Source organism: Pituophis catenifer, unplaced genomic scaffold, assembly GCF_029215685.1.
Source record: "Pituophis catenifer annectens isolate HBS135680 unplaced genomic scaffold, rPitCat1.0.hap2 SCAF_1, whole genome shotgun sequence".
Taxonomy (NCBI): domain Eukaryota; kingdom Metazoa; phylum Chordata; class Lepidosauria; order Squamata; family Colubridae; genus Pituophis; species Pituophis catenifer.
The window spans coordinates 221,958,900-221,978,473 of record NW_027256881.1 but is presented as its reverse complement, the minus strand read 5'-3'; the positions used below and the strand labels follow the sequence as shown (position 1 = coordinate 221,978,473).

Here is a 19,574-nt window from a genome sequence, read left to right as displayed (position 1 = left end):
AGTGGTTTTTAAGGCACAGGGTAAAACCACAAAACTGAGTTCTAGTCCCACCTTAGGCATGAAAGCAGGGTGGGTGACTTTGGGCCAATCACACTCTCTCAGCCTACATCAGAATCTGGAGACACTACAGTCAATCAATTCCTGTTGCAACCAGTGGATCAACACTAAGTTGTTGGCTCTGCATTTGCAGGAAAATACCAGGGAAAAAAAAAATCCCACTGGTGTCTTCCAATGTTCACAGATTTAAAGATATAATTACAAACTGCTTTGTTGCTTTACAAATTTCAGAGTTCAGACTGTAAGAGCTGTTTTGCTGTTTTAGATGAAAGGATCTGTGTTGATTCTCTTCTTTTTCCATATGTGAGCATGGGAAGTTCACAAACAGGACGTATGAGACATACCCCTGCCTTTTCTTTATGCCCAGAGTATGAAAGTAGGATGTAATTGCTATAGGACAATAAGTTGAATTGCTTTAACTAAGAATTGTTATATAGACAAAAGTTTCAAAAAATGAAACCTACGGTATAATGTTTCACCTAAATAGAAAATACTCATTTTTTAAAAAATTACTTTGGAATGAATCATTCTGTTTGAACTGCAGTGGCCCCTGAACCCAGGAGATTAATTTTATCATTCTTGCGCAAATTTATTTCTCATCCCGGTCGCAGCCCTCCTACACAGAGGCAATCTTAACTGATTGAGGAACCAAAGTTCAGTGTACAGAGATGTACACTCTTTGAAGATTCAAATGATTAGCACACATAATTGAGATTACATGTGCATTGCCTTTTGGTTTTCAGAAGTGGTATGTTCTTTATCTTTCAATCTAATACTTCCATCTAGTTTCAAGAATATTTAAGCTGAAATCAGTATCTGCAAAAGACTTTCCCTTAAGAAGACTGGTTTGAAATGCTGTCCAATAGAAGTTTTAATTATTCAACATAATTTTACTGTGCAATGATTCAGTATAGTGTGATTGTTGAGATGTTGAACTAGGACTGGGGCAGTGGTGAAATCCAATTTTTTTTACTACTGGTTCTGTGGGCGTGGCTTGGTGGGCATGGCAGGGGAAGGATATTGCAAAATCCCCATTCCCACCCCACTCTGGGACCAACCAGAGGTGACATTTGCTGGTTCTCCAAACTACTCAAAATTTCCGCTTCCGGTTCTCCAGAACCTGTCAGAACCTGTTGGATTTCACCCCTGGACTGGTGGAAATCAATCCCTCAGGCTTGGAAACCTATTTGGTGTCTTTGAGACAATTTCCTCTTAACCTAATCTTCCTCAGAGGTTTGTTGTACTTATATAACTTGAAGATTTCATTTTGAACTCTTGGGGAAAAAGTCTGGATATAAATCTAACATACAAAGTATCTGGTATTTCTGGAGAATAGTCACTATCCTTTGGAACAGACATTTGCGATTGAAATATACAAATTGCAATTAAAAAAAAAACATGCTTAAACCTTCATTCTTCCGCAGCAGAAGGATTGCCTCGATAAAAGTGAACTCCACTCCAGTTCTCCGAATGTAAAGAATTGCACCATCCCAAGTTAGACCCAGGGACTCCTGGCAGCAAAGTCCAACCTTCGTGGAATCGATAGCTAATAAAAGTAAACCACGAAAGGCGCGAATAATTTCAAGCACACACACACACACACACATCTGTTTCTCGCACCTTTCGCAGCCACGGCACTGGAGAAAGTTGGAACGTGTGCAACCATTGGCTGCTCCGTTACTCAAGGCAGGGGGCAGCACAGCTGGCACTCGACCCCCAAAAGGAGGGTGTGCTGTTGCTCTTGGCAGGGTCTGCGTGTGTCCGAGTATGTGTTTGTGCCCATTCTACCTAGCGGCGCCTTAACTAAGCCAAAAACCTCTTCTGCCGCTCTCTTAATACAATGAGAGTCCCCCCCACACACACACACCACCACATTCCCTAACGCAGTGTTTCTCAACCTTGGAAGGTTGAAGATGGGGGGACTTCAACTCCCAGAAACCCCCAGCCAGCGCAGCTGGCTGGGGGATTCTGGGAGTTGAAGTCCCCCCATCTTCAAGCTTCCAAGGTTGAGAAACACTGCCCTAACGGGAAGAGAACCCTTGGATTCCTGGCCATATCTTGGCCACATATGGTTATTACCTCCTTGCCACCTCTCCCCAGCAGGCACAAAACTCAAAAGGCGACACAAACAGCCCTTTCGTGTTTGATATTTGTATACACACACCACTCTTCCCGTTATGTTCTTGCTCCTTTCCACTCGGCTGCTCCTCTTCCCCCTCCAGGATCCCACCCTTGGGGACGCTTGGGTCCAACCGCGGGCAACCAGCGGAGACCGAGCCCGCCTTTCTCTCGGGCCTCGGTCTCCGGGCTCGCTCTGATCCCGCTCTTCTCTCGTTGGTCCGCAGGGCCGCCTTTCCCTCCCCTGCGGGCTGGATCTACGGGACGAGGCGGCGGGCGCGGCTTCCAGGTGGGCGGGTGTCAAAGCCACCGTCAAGGCGCTCCAAGCGGAGGAGCGCACGACTCGACGCTGAGTGAGCCGGTGGCAGCCGAGAGATCCCAACCACGGACCGTCAGACACCGCCGACACCATGCCTCCTTTGAAGGTCTGCATCATCGGATCCGGCAACTGGTAAGGATCCGGCAACTGAGGAGGGGGGGGCGGGGAGGGAGGGGGTATCAGACCTGTTGAGAGCCCCCTCTTTCCCTGCTTTTGCCACTTCCCGGGAGCTCAGCTTGAGGTTTTCCGGGGGGGGGGGGTTGGGGTAGTGGGGACGGCGGAGAAAGATCGCCTCTGGTCTCTTTTATGAAGCGAAAGAGCGAGAACTGATCCCAGCCTCCCCTGTCAGGCGATCAGGGCGAACGAGGACTGCATCGTTTTTTGTTTTGTTTTTTTTACAAAGGAAGTCGCCAGTTTTATAGGCGGCCGGTTCTTGGTCAGATCACTCTTCAGGCAGAATCTACGGTCTCCTCGAGGATCATCACACGCCTGAGAAAATAGCGACACCTTCCACACAATTCGCCCCCCCCCCCAGTTACGCGTTCCTTTACCACGTAGGAGCACCGAATAGTGTTCGGGCGGCCTCCTGCCGGGGTCCAACTGGGGTCTGTTGCAGTGAAATCATCCATGTTTTGTGGCATTTTAAGAACTAACACGTTTATTAAGGTCTCTGTTTTCCTGGACAGGATGACATCTGTCTTTGGCGGTGGGGGTGGGGTGGGGGGAGAGGAGAGGAGGAAATAGTGGGCCAATGGGGAAATGAAATGTAGGAAGTACAGAGCGTGGTACTAGCTAACTTAGAAATTGCAACCACTCACAAAATTATTTTGGGGATTCACACATTCTTGCTCGCTTACATTGAGATTCATGAAACCTTGTGCCGCTGCGCATGTGTTGGTTTTTAAAATACTCCCAGACTTCTGATTGTTAAATTATTCTTTGAGTACCCTTTATCTACTATTCTACAAAACCAGGCACTCAGGAAATAAATGTTCTTTCTAGCCTGGTGATGAGCATGGGGTTTTTAAACATTTCCATGTATTTCATTAAACTCTATAATATTGTGCACCTTTCCTTCACAAACTTCAAGAACCTCCCTCATTTCTTTATAATTTTGTTGACCCGATAATCACCTGAGTTGAGTGAAGCTGAAAAACAAGTATTTGACACAAGATCACAATGAAGCGGAAATTCAGTTTAATGATATCTATGACAATGATACATAAAGACACTATATAGAGATGGATATTAAATTTCCTCTGAAGGTGTTTACAAGGATTGGAACTGAGATATCAAATATATTCTTAAAGAGTTTGAAGAGAACCCCAGAGAGAAGTGCAATGCAAACTTAACTGTCTTGTCATGACAACCTTTTGATAAAACATCTCTTGTAAAAGTCGATCCACTCCAGGTGATTTATATGGGACAGGGAGACATTGGTTCTGTTTTGGATTAACAGTGCTATTCATCTAGAGATACAGGGGTGGGGGGGGGGGGGAATCCAAGCAACTGAAAATTTACAATTTAATTTACATTTTTTTAAAAAAAGACAGGCAGGGATGGAATAAAACAAGAAGAAAATAATGGAGCTTACTAGTATCCTCTATATCAGTGATGGCTAACCTTTTTGCTATTGCGTGCCAAAAGCGGGGAGAGTGCGGTTGGGGGTCACACACATATGTGTCCACATCCATAATTTTATGCGCCTCCCCTATGCTCCCCCTGCTTTTGGCACATAATGACACGGTAGGCCCGGTAGGCCCATTTTTCACTCTCCCCAGGCTCCAGAGCCTTTCTAGGAGCCTGGGGAGGGCCACCCCCTCAGAGGCCCTCTGGAGGCCAGAAACAGTGTGTTTCCTGACTTCTGGTGGGCCCAGAAGGCCTGAAAATCAACTGGCCGGCGCACGCATGCATGCTGGAGCTGAGCTCGCGTGCCCACCAATATGGCTCCACGTGCCACCTGTGGCACCTGTGCCATAGGTTCGCCATCACGGCTCTATATGTCTCCTATCTAAATAAATATTAACCAGGCCCAAGCTTTCTTAGCTCCTGAATCCAGAAATGTGCCTATACTTCAAAAAAGGGATTAGGAAAGATATGGTTGATTTATTTTGGAAGGGGCTAAGTGGATCAGATCCTGAAGATGAAACTCAAATACTTTGGCCACCTAATGAGAAGGAAGGACTCACTGGAGAAGAGCCTAATGCTGGGAAAGATTGAGAGCAAAAGAAGACAGGGACGACAGAGAACAAGATGGCTGGATGGAGTCACTGAAGCAGTAGGCGTGAGCTTAAATGGACTCCAGAGGATGGTAGAGGACAGGAAGGCCTGGAGGAACATTGTCCATGGGGTTGCGATAAGTCAGACATGACTTCACAAGTAACAACAACAACAACAAAGTGGATTATTGCAGCCACAATATATATCATTTATTTATTTGTAAACTTATTGGTTAATGTGAAAGTCAGCTTAAAGTGAGTTTTTGAAATTTGCACTTTAACAGAAAAATAATAGAGAAGTTCTAACATTAGATAGAGTGAGGCAACTTTCTCTGATATCTGCTTGTTAGCTCTTTCAATTCCATGTCCCAAAATAACTTGATTATAAACTTTTTTTGTCCCAGGCAGCAATCTCCCATGGGTTAACACTTATTACATATTTTCAGATGATAATACCTGATTTACAAGCTGAGTCTCTAATAATGTTTACACTGATCAAATCCATTTTTCTCTTCAGTTTACCCCACCCTGCTCTTTTCATGAAGTCTCCGTTAATCATCTTTCAGTTTACATAAAGCTTTACATTTCTATTATACAACAGAATAGCTTTGTTAACCAGACATCCAGTTTGGCCATTCTCCCAGAAATCCACATTCTGAAGGCAGTGTTGTTTTGCTTGAATAATTATTCAGTCTTGAAGAAAATAATGTAACTGTATGCATTACGGGTGCCTGAAGGCTTTTGCCCAGCAGCTGATAGACCTTCTTGATCTGATGATTAGGTGTTCCAGCTTCCTCCAGTTTACTTGCTCCATGTCCTTTCAGTCTCAATATTTTTTAAAAAAGTTTTATTGGATTTTTGTTTTTAAATATACCATGTTTTCCCGAAAATAAGACATGTCCGGATAATAAGCCTAATCAGGCTTTTCAGCGCATGTGATTATATAAGCCACCCCCACAAAATAAGCCCCCCACCAACTACTTACATGCATGCGCAGCCGGTCCCGCCATTTCCTCTGGTTGCTTGCCGCGCAACCAAAATGAGTTGAGGAGGCAAGGCCAGAGGAGGGTGGACATGCCCTCCCCTCCCTGTTCTTTGCGCCGGCTGAGCGGCTCAACACATCCCACCCCATCCCAATGGCAACAGCAGCCTGGCTGCTTCCCTTCCCCACCATCTCTTTATCGAGAGGGGTGGCAAGTGGGGCGGGGAAGAAGCAAGACGCGTGGAGCAAGCTATTGCTGAGCACATTGTAAGCCGCCCTGAGTCTTCGGAGAAGGGCGGCATATAAATCAAATTAAAAAAAAAAAAAAAAAAGATGTGGCTCCCCTTGCTGTCTCTTCTCCCCCCCCCTCGCCAGGCATGGCAGGGCCCCTGCCCCTTGCTTAGCCACCCACCCCCTTTAGGGATGCAATTTGGGGGTGGCAGGTGGAGCAGGCAAGAAGCAGGATGCAGGTCTTTCCTTTCAAGCTCCGTCGCTTTCCTCGCTGTTGTGTCCAGGGAAACACGCTGTAAAAGAAAACCTCGCGAGTTCAAGAAGTTTGATTGAACTCGCAAGAAGGTTTTTCTTTTACAGCATGTTTCTCTGGACACAACAGTGAGGAACTCTGTTTCGGGGAAACACGGTACATCAAAATCAATACAGGAACAGTGTGGCCTCTGGGTATAATTCATTTTGATACAAATAGCAATAATAATAATATTTGTTACATTAATCAAACTTATATAATCCTAGTATTAATATACATGTTTGTTTTAGAGTAGTTATTCAATATTTCAATGTTCCATTTTAATGCCAATTATATTATTAAGTGTACATAGTAATACCATCTTTCAACCTCTAATCTTTCCATCTAGTTATTACTTATATTCTATTATATAAAAATTATATCTGCTAATATTTCTTATTTCTTCCTTTATTCTAGCTTCTAGTCAGGCTATCTTTACTAATCCTAGTGTTAATAGATATTATATTAAGGCATAGTCCTTCATTGTTTGGTTATTCAAAGTCTCAGTACACCATTCTAGTACCAATCATCCTATTATTTAAACATATCTAATAGTACCATCTTTCAACCTCCAATCTTTCCATCTAACTATTGCTTTATATAAAGGTGTGTATTCTTATTTCTACCTCTATTCTAGTTTTTAATCAGGCCATCATTATATTAGAAAAAAAAATAAAAATAAAAATTCCTTTCTATCCATCATCTCTTGCCGTTTTAATACTTCAATTCTTATTTGTTTTTTAGCTTGCCTCACATACTCCTCTCTTGTATCTTTGTCTCTATCAGCATCTGTGTCTTCACCATTCAGTCTGAATATTTCTCCCATCTCTATCCTCCTAAACTGCCAGGTCTCCAGTGTCCACCCACGCCCCTATCTCCCTTTCAAAAGTATCTTCCAGGTTATCTGATTCCATTTTTAAATCTCTTAAGGTACTTTCCCCTTGGTTTATTTCATCAGTCATTATTATCTTCATTGTTTTCTCCTTCTCATCTTCTTGCTTTATTTGCTAGTTTGTCTGTTCTATCTTTTCCTCTATTCTTTCTGCTGTCTCCTCTCTTTCCTGGACTCTTTTATCTTCATTATCAGTTGTAGGATATTTTCTATCTTCCCATTTATACCTTGCAATAGGTTCTTTTATCTCTCTGTGATTCTTGTCATTGTATCCCTAATGCTTTGAAACATCAACGGCATTTCTTTTGAAATCTTACTCATTTCTCCCTGGTGGAGCATCTTGTCTTATTTTAGTAAGTCCTGCTCTTACTTAATAGTCCAAAAACAATATATTCAAGTCCAATGTTGCTCCTCAGAAAGTTCAGTAATCATAGTTCTTTATATTTCAGGATTATTAATCAGTTCCATTTAAGTAGTCCAGGCAGCTTTCCACAAATGAAAAGTCACTTTACTTTACTTAAGAGTCTGCCATATTCTCACAATAGAGTCTCCAGTAATCATAAAGTCAGGTATTCAAGTAGATGGTTCCAGCATTTTATAATGCCTTTCCAAAACAATGCCTACCCAGTTTAAAAATCCAATTTTTTATGTTTTAAAAGCTAAACCTTCTCCCCTTAGTTCCTTTCTTTTGGGTCTAGGATTTTTCTCTCTATGGTTGTTCACTGCTTTAAGAAATAGTTCTAAGAGTCTCTTTTCTTTGATTTTCCTCTTTTTTTCTTTAGGGTTAGGGTCTAAATAAAAAAGAATCTTCTTATCCAGCTCCAGTCACTGTTCATCTAACACCACTCCTGCACATTTCTTTGTTGCCTCGGCTGTCCCAGCTTCATGGCAGCCATCCATGATGGCTGCCTCTTCTCCTCCTTGTGGAGGAAAGGGAAGAAGTCCTGAGTTGCTGCTCTCTGTGACCTGCAGGGCACACTTCTTTTCTTCACCACCCCTATAGAGTGGCTTTAGCTCATTTTGGAGCCCTCCAATGGGGAGAACTTGGGTGTGGGAGAGTGGAGACCTGCTCCTCACATCTGATCTCGCCACAACGTCAGCCGGAAGTCGTCCTTCCTGTCTCAATATTGGTACCAGCTGCAAAGCTTCCTTCTTTCTTCTTTGGGTCTTTTCTCTTTGTAGCAGATTTGTGAATGTACAAACTGAAGAGGTCATCAGTGAAAGGGCTAACCTCTAAAGTTGGCCATGCGGTCATCCACGAAGAAGGAAAATTTTCAATCAGGAGCAAGGTGTACTAGATAAGGGCACCCACTCTGCAAAACAAAACAAAGAAAAAGCCCAAACAAACTTTTAAAATAAAAACCCCAATTTTTAATTTTTAATATCTCCCCCACCCTTTTTTTTCCTGAAAAATTAGATGTGGCCTCTGGCAATCCCTTGGTACAGCAGAAGACCCTATTTTATAAAAAAAATTAAGTTTCCTGAATGACAGAAACACACTGCTTATCATTGAGGTAATCAATAACAATGAAGAGAGCTACCGATGATCTTTGCACAATCACCAGAGATGCAGAAGTGATTCGAGTCTAGGAAGGCAAAGATAAGTTCTCCCTTGAGTTGAACAACTTCATTAACACAATGATGAAATATCCCACAATCTCCAAGCATTGGCCAGGCCCGTCTTTGCTTAGCTTCCAAGCCCATATAGCACCATTCAGGTGCTGTCACCTACTAAAACTAAATTCTGGAATTTACTTTTAAAAATGTGTCTGTCTATGCATTTAAGCACAGCATTGAATGGTCTCTGGCCAGAGATTCACATACAGTCTTCAGTCCTTTTTATTCAGCAAAAACCATTGAATCATCTTGGTACACAATTTTACCTTTTTTTAAAAAAAGAAGATGCATAATAAGGGCCTTAGATTTCTAATAGTCTTAAGCTGTTTTAATAAAAGTCCCAAACCTTACAAATTTGGCAAAGTACTAAAGATTCTCCTTTGTCTGCTCAGGTATCACACTGCCCTGCACCCACACCATCAGCTACCCCCCCCCAAAAAAATGTAAAAGTTTTTTCTCAAATTGCAATTTCCAGGCACAAAATGGTGGCTTGCCTTGAATTAGCATATGAAACTCTTTGGCTTTTATGACCTTGTTTTTAGGGAACAATCTGATCTTTTCCAGTAATACATAAGAACTTAAAAACAAAGGTAGTGCAGTGATAAAGTTGGGTCAGCCTGATCCTAGTTTTACAAAAGCATGGAAGCTAGCTTGATGACTTTGGGCCGGTCACTTTTCCTTGGTCTAAACTGAGAAGTCATTACAATCAATCTATTAACCTACCTTGGAATCAGCATACTGTAGTAGATTACAGTCCAAAACTTTCAGTTGATCCTACAATGGGTCAACTCAGGCTGATATTAATAATATACAGCAAGTGGATGTTTTGTGAGTTGCATCAGGCCTGATTGGCATCTAGATAATTCATCATCTGTGGTAATGAATTAGTTAAAAATGAATCTGGTTTTGAGTTTGATAGCTAATATTTATACTTTGCTTGAGGATTAAATAATTGGCAGAACTACTAGATCCAACCAGCAGCTGTTTCTAAATATGAAATAGCTAATCTTGTATAAAGATCATGAACTCTGCATATTGTACCTCTTTAGCAACAGAACAGCTATTGAGAAACACGTGGTCAGTGTCTTCGTGCAAGAGAGGCTTTTTTTCCCCAAACATTTTTGAAAAGATTACTCAGCTATACACTCTAACAACAATTTTGTGGGTTAAAGAAATACTCTGATGACAAGACCTAATAAATTGAGCCTTGATAGTACAAGGGTTTAGTGCACCCTGTTATTAACACAGCTGCCTGCAATTTCTGCTGGTTCGAATCTCTCCAAGGCTCAAGGTTGACTCAGCCTTCCATCCTTTCTAAGGTAGGTGAAATGAGGACCCAGTTTGTGGGGGCAATAAGCTGACTTTGTATAAAATATACAAAAGAATGAAGGCTATTGCTTAAAGCATTGTAAGCCGCCCTGAGTCTCCGGAGAAGGGCGGCATATAAATCAAATTTAAAAAAAAAAAAAAAAAAATTGTTGCATGCTGCTTGAAGTTTAGTTTCTCTTCCTCAGTTCCAGAAATTTGATGTCCTTCTATCTCCCTTACCCAGAAGGACATGATCCCATGGAGCTCACCTCACCCTATGAACCCTATCTACATTTAATAGCTTTGTAAGGCAGAGGTGGGTTTTAGTAGGTTCTGACCAGTTCTGGAGAACCGGTAGCAGAAATTTTGAGTAGTTCGGAGAACCGGTAGTAAAAATTCTGACTGGCCCCTCCCCCATCTATTTTCTGCCTCCCAAGTCCCAGCTGATCGAGAGGAAATGGGAATTTTGTAGTAACCTTCCCCTGGAGTGGGGAGGGAATGGAGGTTTTACAGTATCCTTCCCCTGCCACTCCCACCAAGCCACGCCCACCAAGCCATGCCACGCCCACCAAGCCACACCCACAGAACCGATGGTAAAAAAATTTGAAACCCACCACTGTTGTAAGGTCACACCCCTCGTTTCTGGGACACTTTGACCAACAATCTTTTTGTATGAAAGTAGTTTCAAGTTACATGTATCAACCTTATTATCCTGACCAACCAGGGATAAGGGAGTTCACTTTGGTTTTTGAATGACAAAAGAAATAAGAAGCAAATGATTACAGGTAGTCCTCGCCTTACAACCACAACTGAGCCTAAAAGTTATGCCGCTATGTGAAAAAGTTGTTAAGTGAATGTTATCCCATTTTACTGCCTTTCTTGCCACAGTTGTTAAGTGACACTGCAATTGTTAAATTAGTAACACAGTTGTTAAGTGAATCTGGCTTTCCCATTGACTTTGCTTGTCAGAAGGTTTCCAAAGGGGATCACATGACCCGGGGACATTGCAACCGCCATAAACATGAACCAGTGGCAAGCATCCAAATTCTGATCACGCGACCATGGGGATGCTGCAATGGTTATATGTGAGAAAAATGGTCATAAGTCACTTTTTTCAGTGATGTGGTAACCTCAAACAGTCACTAAATGAACTGTTGTAAGTCAAGGACTACCTGTATTGTAACAATAACACAATGAAAATTATGTTGCTTCATTTGAAAGCCATCCCTTCCCCCTCACAAATCCTGAATTTCTTGAAGAAGTTACAAATTTTACATATTGCAAGTGATAGAGCTTTGACAATGATACTACAAATATGCTTGTATAAGAAATCCTTGAATCTGGCTACCCTATTGCCTACTTTCATTTCGTTTGAGACATAACAGCCTTTGTTGAGAAACAGTTATTCCTATTGGAAAGTCAGGAGACTAATTTTTGAAAGCCAAAAGTTAGGGATGTATGAACAACAGGGTATAGAGGTCTCCTTCTGTACGGTCAGAAAAGTCAAGATGGCAGCCATAACAGTGCAATCAAACCTTAACCTGTTTTTATGCGCATTGTCCAGAATTCCTCCAAGATATTGTGGCTGCCATCTTGAGTTTTTTTGACAATACCCTATGGACACCCATGGCAGGATACCTCTTACTCAAGAAATATACTAAATTTAACTGAAGGAAAAACTAGTCAGCCCCAATGGTTGACTTTTAAAAAATAAGAAAATTATCTTAGAACAGCGAGGAATGCAATAATCAAGGCAGAATTTTTTTTCTTTTTCTGATAATCATTGGAACTGGTTGCCTGAAATTCAGGATCGTTTTTCCATGGGGTGCATACAATGAGTTAAAATATAAAAAATATAAAAAAGAAAACATTAATTCCTCCTCTATCATCATTGTGCAAGTTGGAGAAATTCAGTCTAACACTGAAAAGCATCCATCTATAAGATGCTTTTCCCCCTTCATTGGTTTTGCATCATCATCCCCAATTACTATACTCCAGAATTCCCGATTCCTGAATTTCCTTTTCATTATTGTCATATGAATAGATGCTTCTTCTCACAGGAGGACAAAAGGAAGCGTAATGGGATTAGATTTATCCATTTAAATCAGCACTGTGTATATAAAGCCACATATATGTAAAGCAGTTATGGGTGTCAATTTGAAGAAGGGGAAAAATGAAGGAGAGAAAGAGCTGTTTCCTTGCCAAGTTTCTGTTGGCATCAGTGTCTAAGTTGTGCTGATAAGAAACAGAATGTACAAGGAACATTTAGATGAGAGAAGTTAGATTCCTGGCCTTTGAATGCTTTGAATATAATTCCAAGGAAGCTATTCAGATGTTCTGCAAACTTAGCACCTCTTATATTAATTAAATCAACCCATCTTCCTTTTCCCAGAAGCCTGGGGAAAAAGGGGGGACAGTTGTTCTTAGATTCACATAAATTTAATGACGGAAACTTTCAGGATTGTCATCCTTGCTAATCCTGGCTGAGATGCCACAGGATCCCTCCAGGAGTTGTCCCTAAATCTAGGATAAGCAATGAAGTCGGAGATGCAACAATATTAAGTATAATGAATTCAATGTATTTAAATACATGAAATCAAAAGAAGGTTTCTGTTGTGGCTTCCTCTACATCTTGATTTACCCCTCACACTTTTTCAAGCAGTTCTGCCTGTGCTAATTAACTAACGAACAAATAATCTCATTTGCCCAAAGCTGGAAAAAACAACTTGCTCCAACAAACACAATGATTATAAAAAAGGTGCTAGAGTGTGCAGAATCAGATAAGTTAACGATGGAATTTAAGGACAGAGAGGAAACGATTTATTATGAAACATGGAAGATGGTATGATTGACTGGAAAAGGAATCTAAAATTAATGGATAGTGTATAGCAAAAGGGAAGATATTACAATGGAATGTTATATTTAATGTATAGTAGTTATCTATATAAAATGTATTGATTATAAGAATAAGTATGTAACAAACAAAATGTATATGTATTTTGTTTGAAAGATAAATTGGATATTACTAAAAATGCCGGTATTGGAAAGCTGTAAAAGTGTAACTAAGATTTAAAGATGTAAACGTTGAATAAAAACAATAAAAAAAAAAGACAATGTGGCAGGGAGCTTAGAGATACCAAGAGAGGCATCCAGGAGATATATTTTTTTCAATATAGTCAATTTGCTACATTTTTTGAAGTGTTTTGTTTTGCACATGCCTGCCTAATTTATTACTCTAGCTATTCATTAGAAACATATTATGTTTTAGCTGTCTGTGTATAACTTTGATGTGTGTCTTGAATTTATGGCTATTCCCTGTATGTTGTCTTCAAACATAAGGACAAGATAACCTGTAGTCTCCTAAATCCTACTGGGGAACCATATGTATACTAAGCTTATAAATAAATCTGTTCTATAATATAAACCTTGTAGAATCTGAATTCCATTATAAAGATTTAATATTGAGGATGGGACCTCTACTCTTTCAGTCTAAGCTATCTTATTGTTGAACTATTTGGGCTCAGGGTTTACAAGAGAGATCATCTTCATTCCTCAAAATTCTTGTCCTTTTTCAAGACCAGGTGTCTCCAAACTTGATCACTTTAAGATTTGTTGACTTCAATTCCCAGAATTCCTTAGCCAGCTATGCTGGCTGGGGAATTCTGGGAGTTAGACCACAAGTCTTAAAGTAGCTAAGTTTGAAGGCTCCTATTCAAGACTGTTACAGCTGGAGTGCCTCCCATCACTCTCTTCCCCTTAAAGGCACAGATGAGGCCAGGTACCAACTATTCCTCATGGTGTTTTGTTCATTCCACCTTTTTTCCCTCTTGAAAAAGACAATGTATGGGCCTATCTCTGTGATGGCAAACCTATGGCACGTGTGGCAGAAGTGGCACGGAGAGCCATCTCTCTGGGGATGCCAGCCGTCGCCCGTTGTTCTTCTGGCTTCTGGTACCCACGTATGCGCCGGCCATCTGGTGTTCACGCACACATATGCAGCAGAAACTGGAAGACGAGGTGACCAGATTGCAAGCACACACCAAAAAAACAGAAGCACAGCTTCCTGGCACATGCATACATGCCGGGGAGCTGCTCTTCCAGTTTCTGGCGCTCCCATGTGCGCGCACACTCCCGTTTCGGCACTCGTTGCCGAAAAGGTTCGCCAGCATTGGCCTATCTAGTTGTTTAGAACATCTCCTCTATTTCAAAGTAGGGAGTGAGATCATTCATTCGATAAGTCCTCCTCCTCAATGTTCTCTAAATCAGAAGGTGAGGCATGACCTTGGATTTGGTCCCTCAGCTCAATTGAGTTGTCCGCCTTGTTTTAATAGATAGAGCAAGTTATCATATATATTACAAAGTTCAATTGGTAGATTACAACTAATTAACAAATATTAAAGGAACAATTCATATCCTTCATCATTTATGAAGCAAACTCTGTTTACATTGCTCAATGTGGCAGAGACACAAAAGAAAGAGCTATGAAGAAAGAGATCTAATTCTGATAAATTTGCCTTTTCTTAGCTGAGCTTTGCAGTATACGTCCTGAATTCTTCCTATCAGCCTTGCCCCTTAATGTATTAACTGCATAAAATACACCATTACCTACATATATTTTTTTAAAACAAACTTTTATGAGTCACAAAAAAACAACTTTAAAGACATTTGAAATATGTACAGTATTAGCTTTTGGCAACAGCAATTATTCTAAGCTTTTTGCGATTGTTTTCTTGGTAAATGCTTTAATTTGTTAAGCTTCATATAGCAAAAAGAGAAAGTTACTACCCAAGTTATAGGAATTCCACAATTTGCTATTGTTTTTTCTTCTTAACATATGCACCTGTAAAGCATGTGGATATTAGTTCCCTGAAAGTTATTGAATAAATCATGTAAAAATCTCCTTCCAATTGAGCTTGGCTCAAAGTGATTCTAGGTATGATCTACTGTAGTACAGCAGGCATGAGCAATGGAAAATGAGGGGCAAGTCATCTGGCCAATTGATTGATTAATCAATCATTTCATTTCCCTGTGATGATCTGTCCCTAACCTGATCTTTTACAGTGGATGCATCACCACTGTAACTGAGTCCACCTTAATGTTAGTCATCCAACTGGACAAACAGAGTTGATATAGTCTATAGCAGCGGCCCCCAATCTTTTGGGAACCAGGGACCAGTTTTTCCATGGACCGGAGTGGGGTATGGTTTTATGTGCTGCCTGCATCGCGCAGATGGCATTTTGTTTATTTGCACAGCCCGGTTACTGGCATGCCGCAGCCCAGTGCCAGTCCACAGACTGGTGTTGGGGACTTCTAGTCTATAGTATAGATGCTTTATAGAATAAATTAATGAATAGAAACTTGGGTCTCCTTCATAATTCTTTACTTATTTAATTATTAAATTGCTATGCTGCCCATCTCATTATGCAAAGTGACACTGCATTCATAAGAACTAAATAACAGTAAGTTTTCCTAGAATCCTAAAGCTAGAGGGAGCAATTAAGGCCATAGAATGCAAAACCTGCTCAATGCAAAATTGAAATTCAAACATTCCAAGGGTAATTTCTAAGCCTTCCTTCCTTCCTTCCTTCCTTCCTTCCTTCCTTCCTTCCTTCCTTCCTTCCTTCCTTCCCTCCCTCCCTCCCTCCCTCCCTCCCAAGATGCTTGAAATATTTAGAAATGTAAAGCAAAAGATTGAGATTGTAACTTTTGTGTATTTTACTGCTCTGAAAAAAGTTGGAAAACACTACTTCCTTCCTTCTTTTCTTCCTTCTTTCCTTCCTTCTTTCCTTCTTTCTTTTCTATTTTTAAAGTACATCATATTGTTGGAGTCGCATGTATATTCTTTTTCTTTTATTTAATACAATCAATTAACTTGTAAGAAAGTATGGTCTTTCTATGAATCATATAAATAGTTGCAATTTCACATTTCTCTCTTTTTTTAAAAAAGGGGATCTGCCATTGCAAAAATCGTAGGCCAAAATACCAAAAGCTCCAACCAGTTTGACCCGGTTGTCAAGATGTGGGTATTTGAAGAACTAATCAATGGTCGAAAACTCACTGAGATCATTAACCAAGAACATGAAAATGTGAAATATCTCCCAGGGCATAAAATACCTCCAAACGTGGTAAGTGACAGCAAAACATACCAGAATGGTTTCAATTTTAAATGATATTCCAGTTAAAGTTCAAAGAAAGTAGAACAAATAAGTAACTTAGGCGAGAACAAATTACAGCTCCCAAATACATAATGTGACATTGAAACATAAAGGATATAGGTGAGATGTGTTCAGTGGGGCCAATTGACTTATCTTGATTGCCAGAAAAAAATTAAAAATTCCAAGCAGAGTATGCCATATAAAATAAACTAATGTTTTAATTATTTTTTTGTGGTCATAATGTACGTTCAGCTGCAGTATCCTGCATCTGATCTCTTCTCAGCATGTTATTTTATTTCATTACTTTAAACAATTTACAGTATATAGCTACCCATTTCACAACAGTGGCTCTAAGCCAGGAGTCTGCAACCTTAAACACTCAAAGAGCCATTTAGACCCATTTCCCACAGAAAAGAAAACACAGGGAGCCACAAAACCCTTTTTGTGCCTGACTATTTCCTGAGCGGCCACAAAACTACTTGTAGTTGAATTAAACATTCTGTTTTCTTCTGAAATTTTTCTTTTCTTGGATTTATCCATGGTTGGCCTATGGGGGGTTGAAAATCACATGCCAGTGGATGCCGCACATTGGCGGTTGTGACACATATTTTGAGTGACAGGGAGCCACAGCAGAGGGGTGAAAGAGCCACATGCGGCTCCAGAGCCACAGGTTGCTGACCCCTGCTCTAAGCAGTGCCTATTAAAATAAAAAAACACCACCATGTTTTAACTCTGCTTACAGCCACCTGTTTAGTGTCCATTTGAAGTTACAGCAGTATTGAAAAAAGTGACCAATGACTGGTCCTTGCACATACAATCATTGAGTATTCCCAGTGATGTATTCAGCCAGTTTTATCTGGTTCGGGTGAACCAGTAGCGGCAGCTGTGGGAGGCTCCGCCCACCTCCCTGTATGTCATCAAGTCCCATTTTTGACCCTCTGCGCATGCATGGAAGGCTCAGTGCGTGCTCACATTTGTGAACCGGTAGCAAAAGTAAGTGAATACCACCCCTGAGTATTCCCACAGTCACAGGATGAAAAATTGGGAGCTTGGCAATTGACATATATTTGCGACGGTTGCCGTGTTCCAGGGTCACAGGATTGCCATTTGTGACCTTCCCAGCTGGCTTCCAACAAGCAAAAGTTGATGGGATGCTGGATTTGCTGAACGACTGTGTGACGCGCTTAACAAACTGCAGTGTTTCGCTTAACAATCATGGCAAAAGTCATAAAATCAGGTGCAACTCGCTTAGCAATTCCCTTGCTTAACACTAGTCCAACTGTGGTCATAAGTTAAGGATGACCTGTACCTATAAAAAAATAACATTCCAAAAAGAAATGATATAAGTGTGAGATCAAAAAAACCCAACACCTCACTTCATTTTTAATTCTAAAAGTGGAATGAAAGACATAACCAGACTCACTTAACCTGTCCCCCAAAATGCGGGAAATTGGCAATTACTGGCCAAAAAACAGTCTGTTTTCTGCTGGCAAGAAAGAACAAGATAAAGCGCCACAACATACATACAGTGCACATGATGCCCCACTAGGACATAGGCACATACTCTATAAAGAGGTGCAGTGATACCACTCTGGGGCAAGGCCTGCTTTCCTTTCTCCCACTTTGTTGCAGACACCCACTGCACATTAACAGAACACTAGACCAAAGTGTCTCAGGCCATTTTCATTGCTGAAATTTAAAAATCTGCCTATCCCTAAAGAATTCTGCACAGGTAGACCTTGATTTATGGCCACAATTGAGCCCAAAATTTATGTTGCTCAGTGTGATGGTTGTTAAGCGAATCACTGCAGCTCGTAACACGGTTGCTAAGTGAATCTGGCTTCCCCACTGACTTTGCTAGTCAGAAGGTCGCAAAAGGGGATCACGTGACACTGGGGCACTGCAACCGTCTTAAATGTGAACCAATTGCCAAGCATCCGAATTATGATCGAGTGACCACGGTGCACCATGCTGCAATGGTTGTAACTGTGAAAAACAGTCCTTTTTTCAATGCCGCTGTAACCTCAAGCAGTCGCTAAATGAAGTGTTGTAAGTAGAGGACTACCTGTATTGTCAATGTAAAGCTGTGCAGCTTTTCTCTCTGAATTAACTGCAAGAGAAGCCCTTCCTTCTGTGTGGCAGGAACAGAATTCTGTATGGAATGTTCTCAAATAAATGTGGTCCAAGCCTCTTGTTTTGTTAAGGAACCTGAATCACCTGTTGCAATTGCTGTAGGAAACACTGATGCTATGTGTACAAACCGCATGCTTTTAAACACCCGTGTGCAAACATCGCAATAAAGATAAGTATGTGTGATGTTTAGATTGTGCCAAGCATATGTTCCAGCTGTCTGGATTTTTCACTTTTGCACAAACTGTTGAGCAAACAAATATTTAAGGCTTGTTCTATGTTCTATGTTCTCTGTGCTTGATTGTTTTGTTGTGGTAAACGTCTCCCGCGGTGTTTTCCTCATTCAGTATTCGGTAGGAGAGTGCTGTAATCTTTTTTCCTCTCAGGTTGCTGTACCAGAAGTAGTAGAAGCAGCAGAGGAATCTGATATTTTAATATTTGTCGTACCTCATCAGTTTATTCCCAAAATTTGCGAGCAATTTACTGGTCACGTAAAAGCAGGAGCAATTGGGATTTCATTGATCAAGGTAAGGAATGGCATCTTCTTGGGAAAGGTATGTTTGACATATGTTTTAAAATATGAGGATAATTTTGTTATTTTATTGTTAACCCCCTTAAATGCTACTTATGGAAGAAAGCTGGAGTATACAGCAATTAAAAAAATAAACAGTTCAATAAATACTTACGCATACCCATTTTAAAAATAACTGATGTAAATACATGAAATATTGCTCAGTTTACACACTGCATTAAGCCATAGTTTGTATAACCATGGTTTACGGAACAAATCACATTTAACTAAGCTTATGGTTTATCCAAAGTATAAACCATAGTTTAAAAATCACAATGGCTAAATTCATACAATCTAGAAACCATAAAAACTACTGTTGGGAGAAATATCCATCTGGTTCAGTTCCAAGCTGGGAGAACGGCACCAGAGGCAAAACTGAGGCTGGAAGTGGATTGGAAAGAGGGTCCATTTCAGAGGTAGGTTTCAGCAGGTTCTGACCAGTTCTGCAGAACTGGTAGCAGAAATTTTGAGTAGTTTGGAGAACCGGTAGTAAAAATTCTGTTCTATTCTATTCGCCCCATCTATTCTCTGCCCCCCAAGTCCCAGCTGACCAGGAGGAAATGGGGATTTTGCATTAAACTTCCCCTGGAGTGGGGTGAGAATGGAGATTTTACAGTATCCTTCCCCTGCCACGCCTACCAAACTATGCCACACCCACTAAGTCACACCCACAGAACCGGTAG

At 40.8% G+C, this 19,574-nt stretch overlaps 1 protein-coding gene across 1 annotated transcript in view; it reads left to right on the top strand.

The window, feature by feature from the left end:
* The first annotated feature begins 2,536 nt into the window (after positions 1–2,536).
* Positions 2,537–19,574, top strand: part of GPD1L (glycerol-3-phosphate dehydrogenase 1 like) — a 34,394-nt gene continuing 17,356 nt past the window's right edge. Inside the window, exons 1-3 of the mRNA XM_070948993.1 lie at positions 2,537–2,626; positions 15,983–16,160; positions 18,707–18,847. Of these exons, the coding sequence (XP_070805094.1) occupies positions 2,586–2,626; positions 15,983–16,160; positions 18,707–18,847 (360 nt within the window). The 5' untranslated portion in view covers positions 2,537–2,585. The remainder of the gene's footprint in view (positions 2,627–15,982; positions 16,161–18,706; positions 18,848–19,574) is intronic.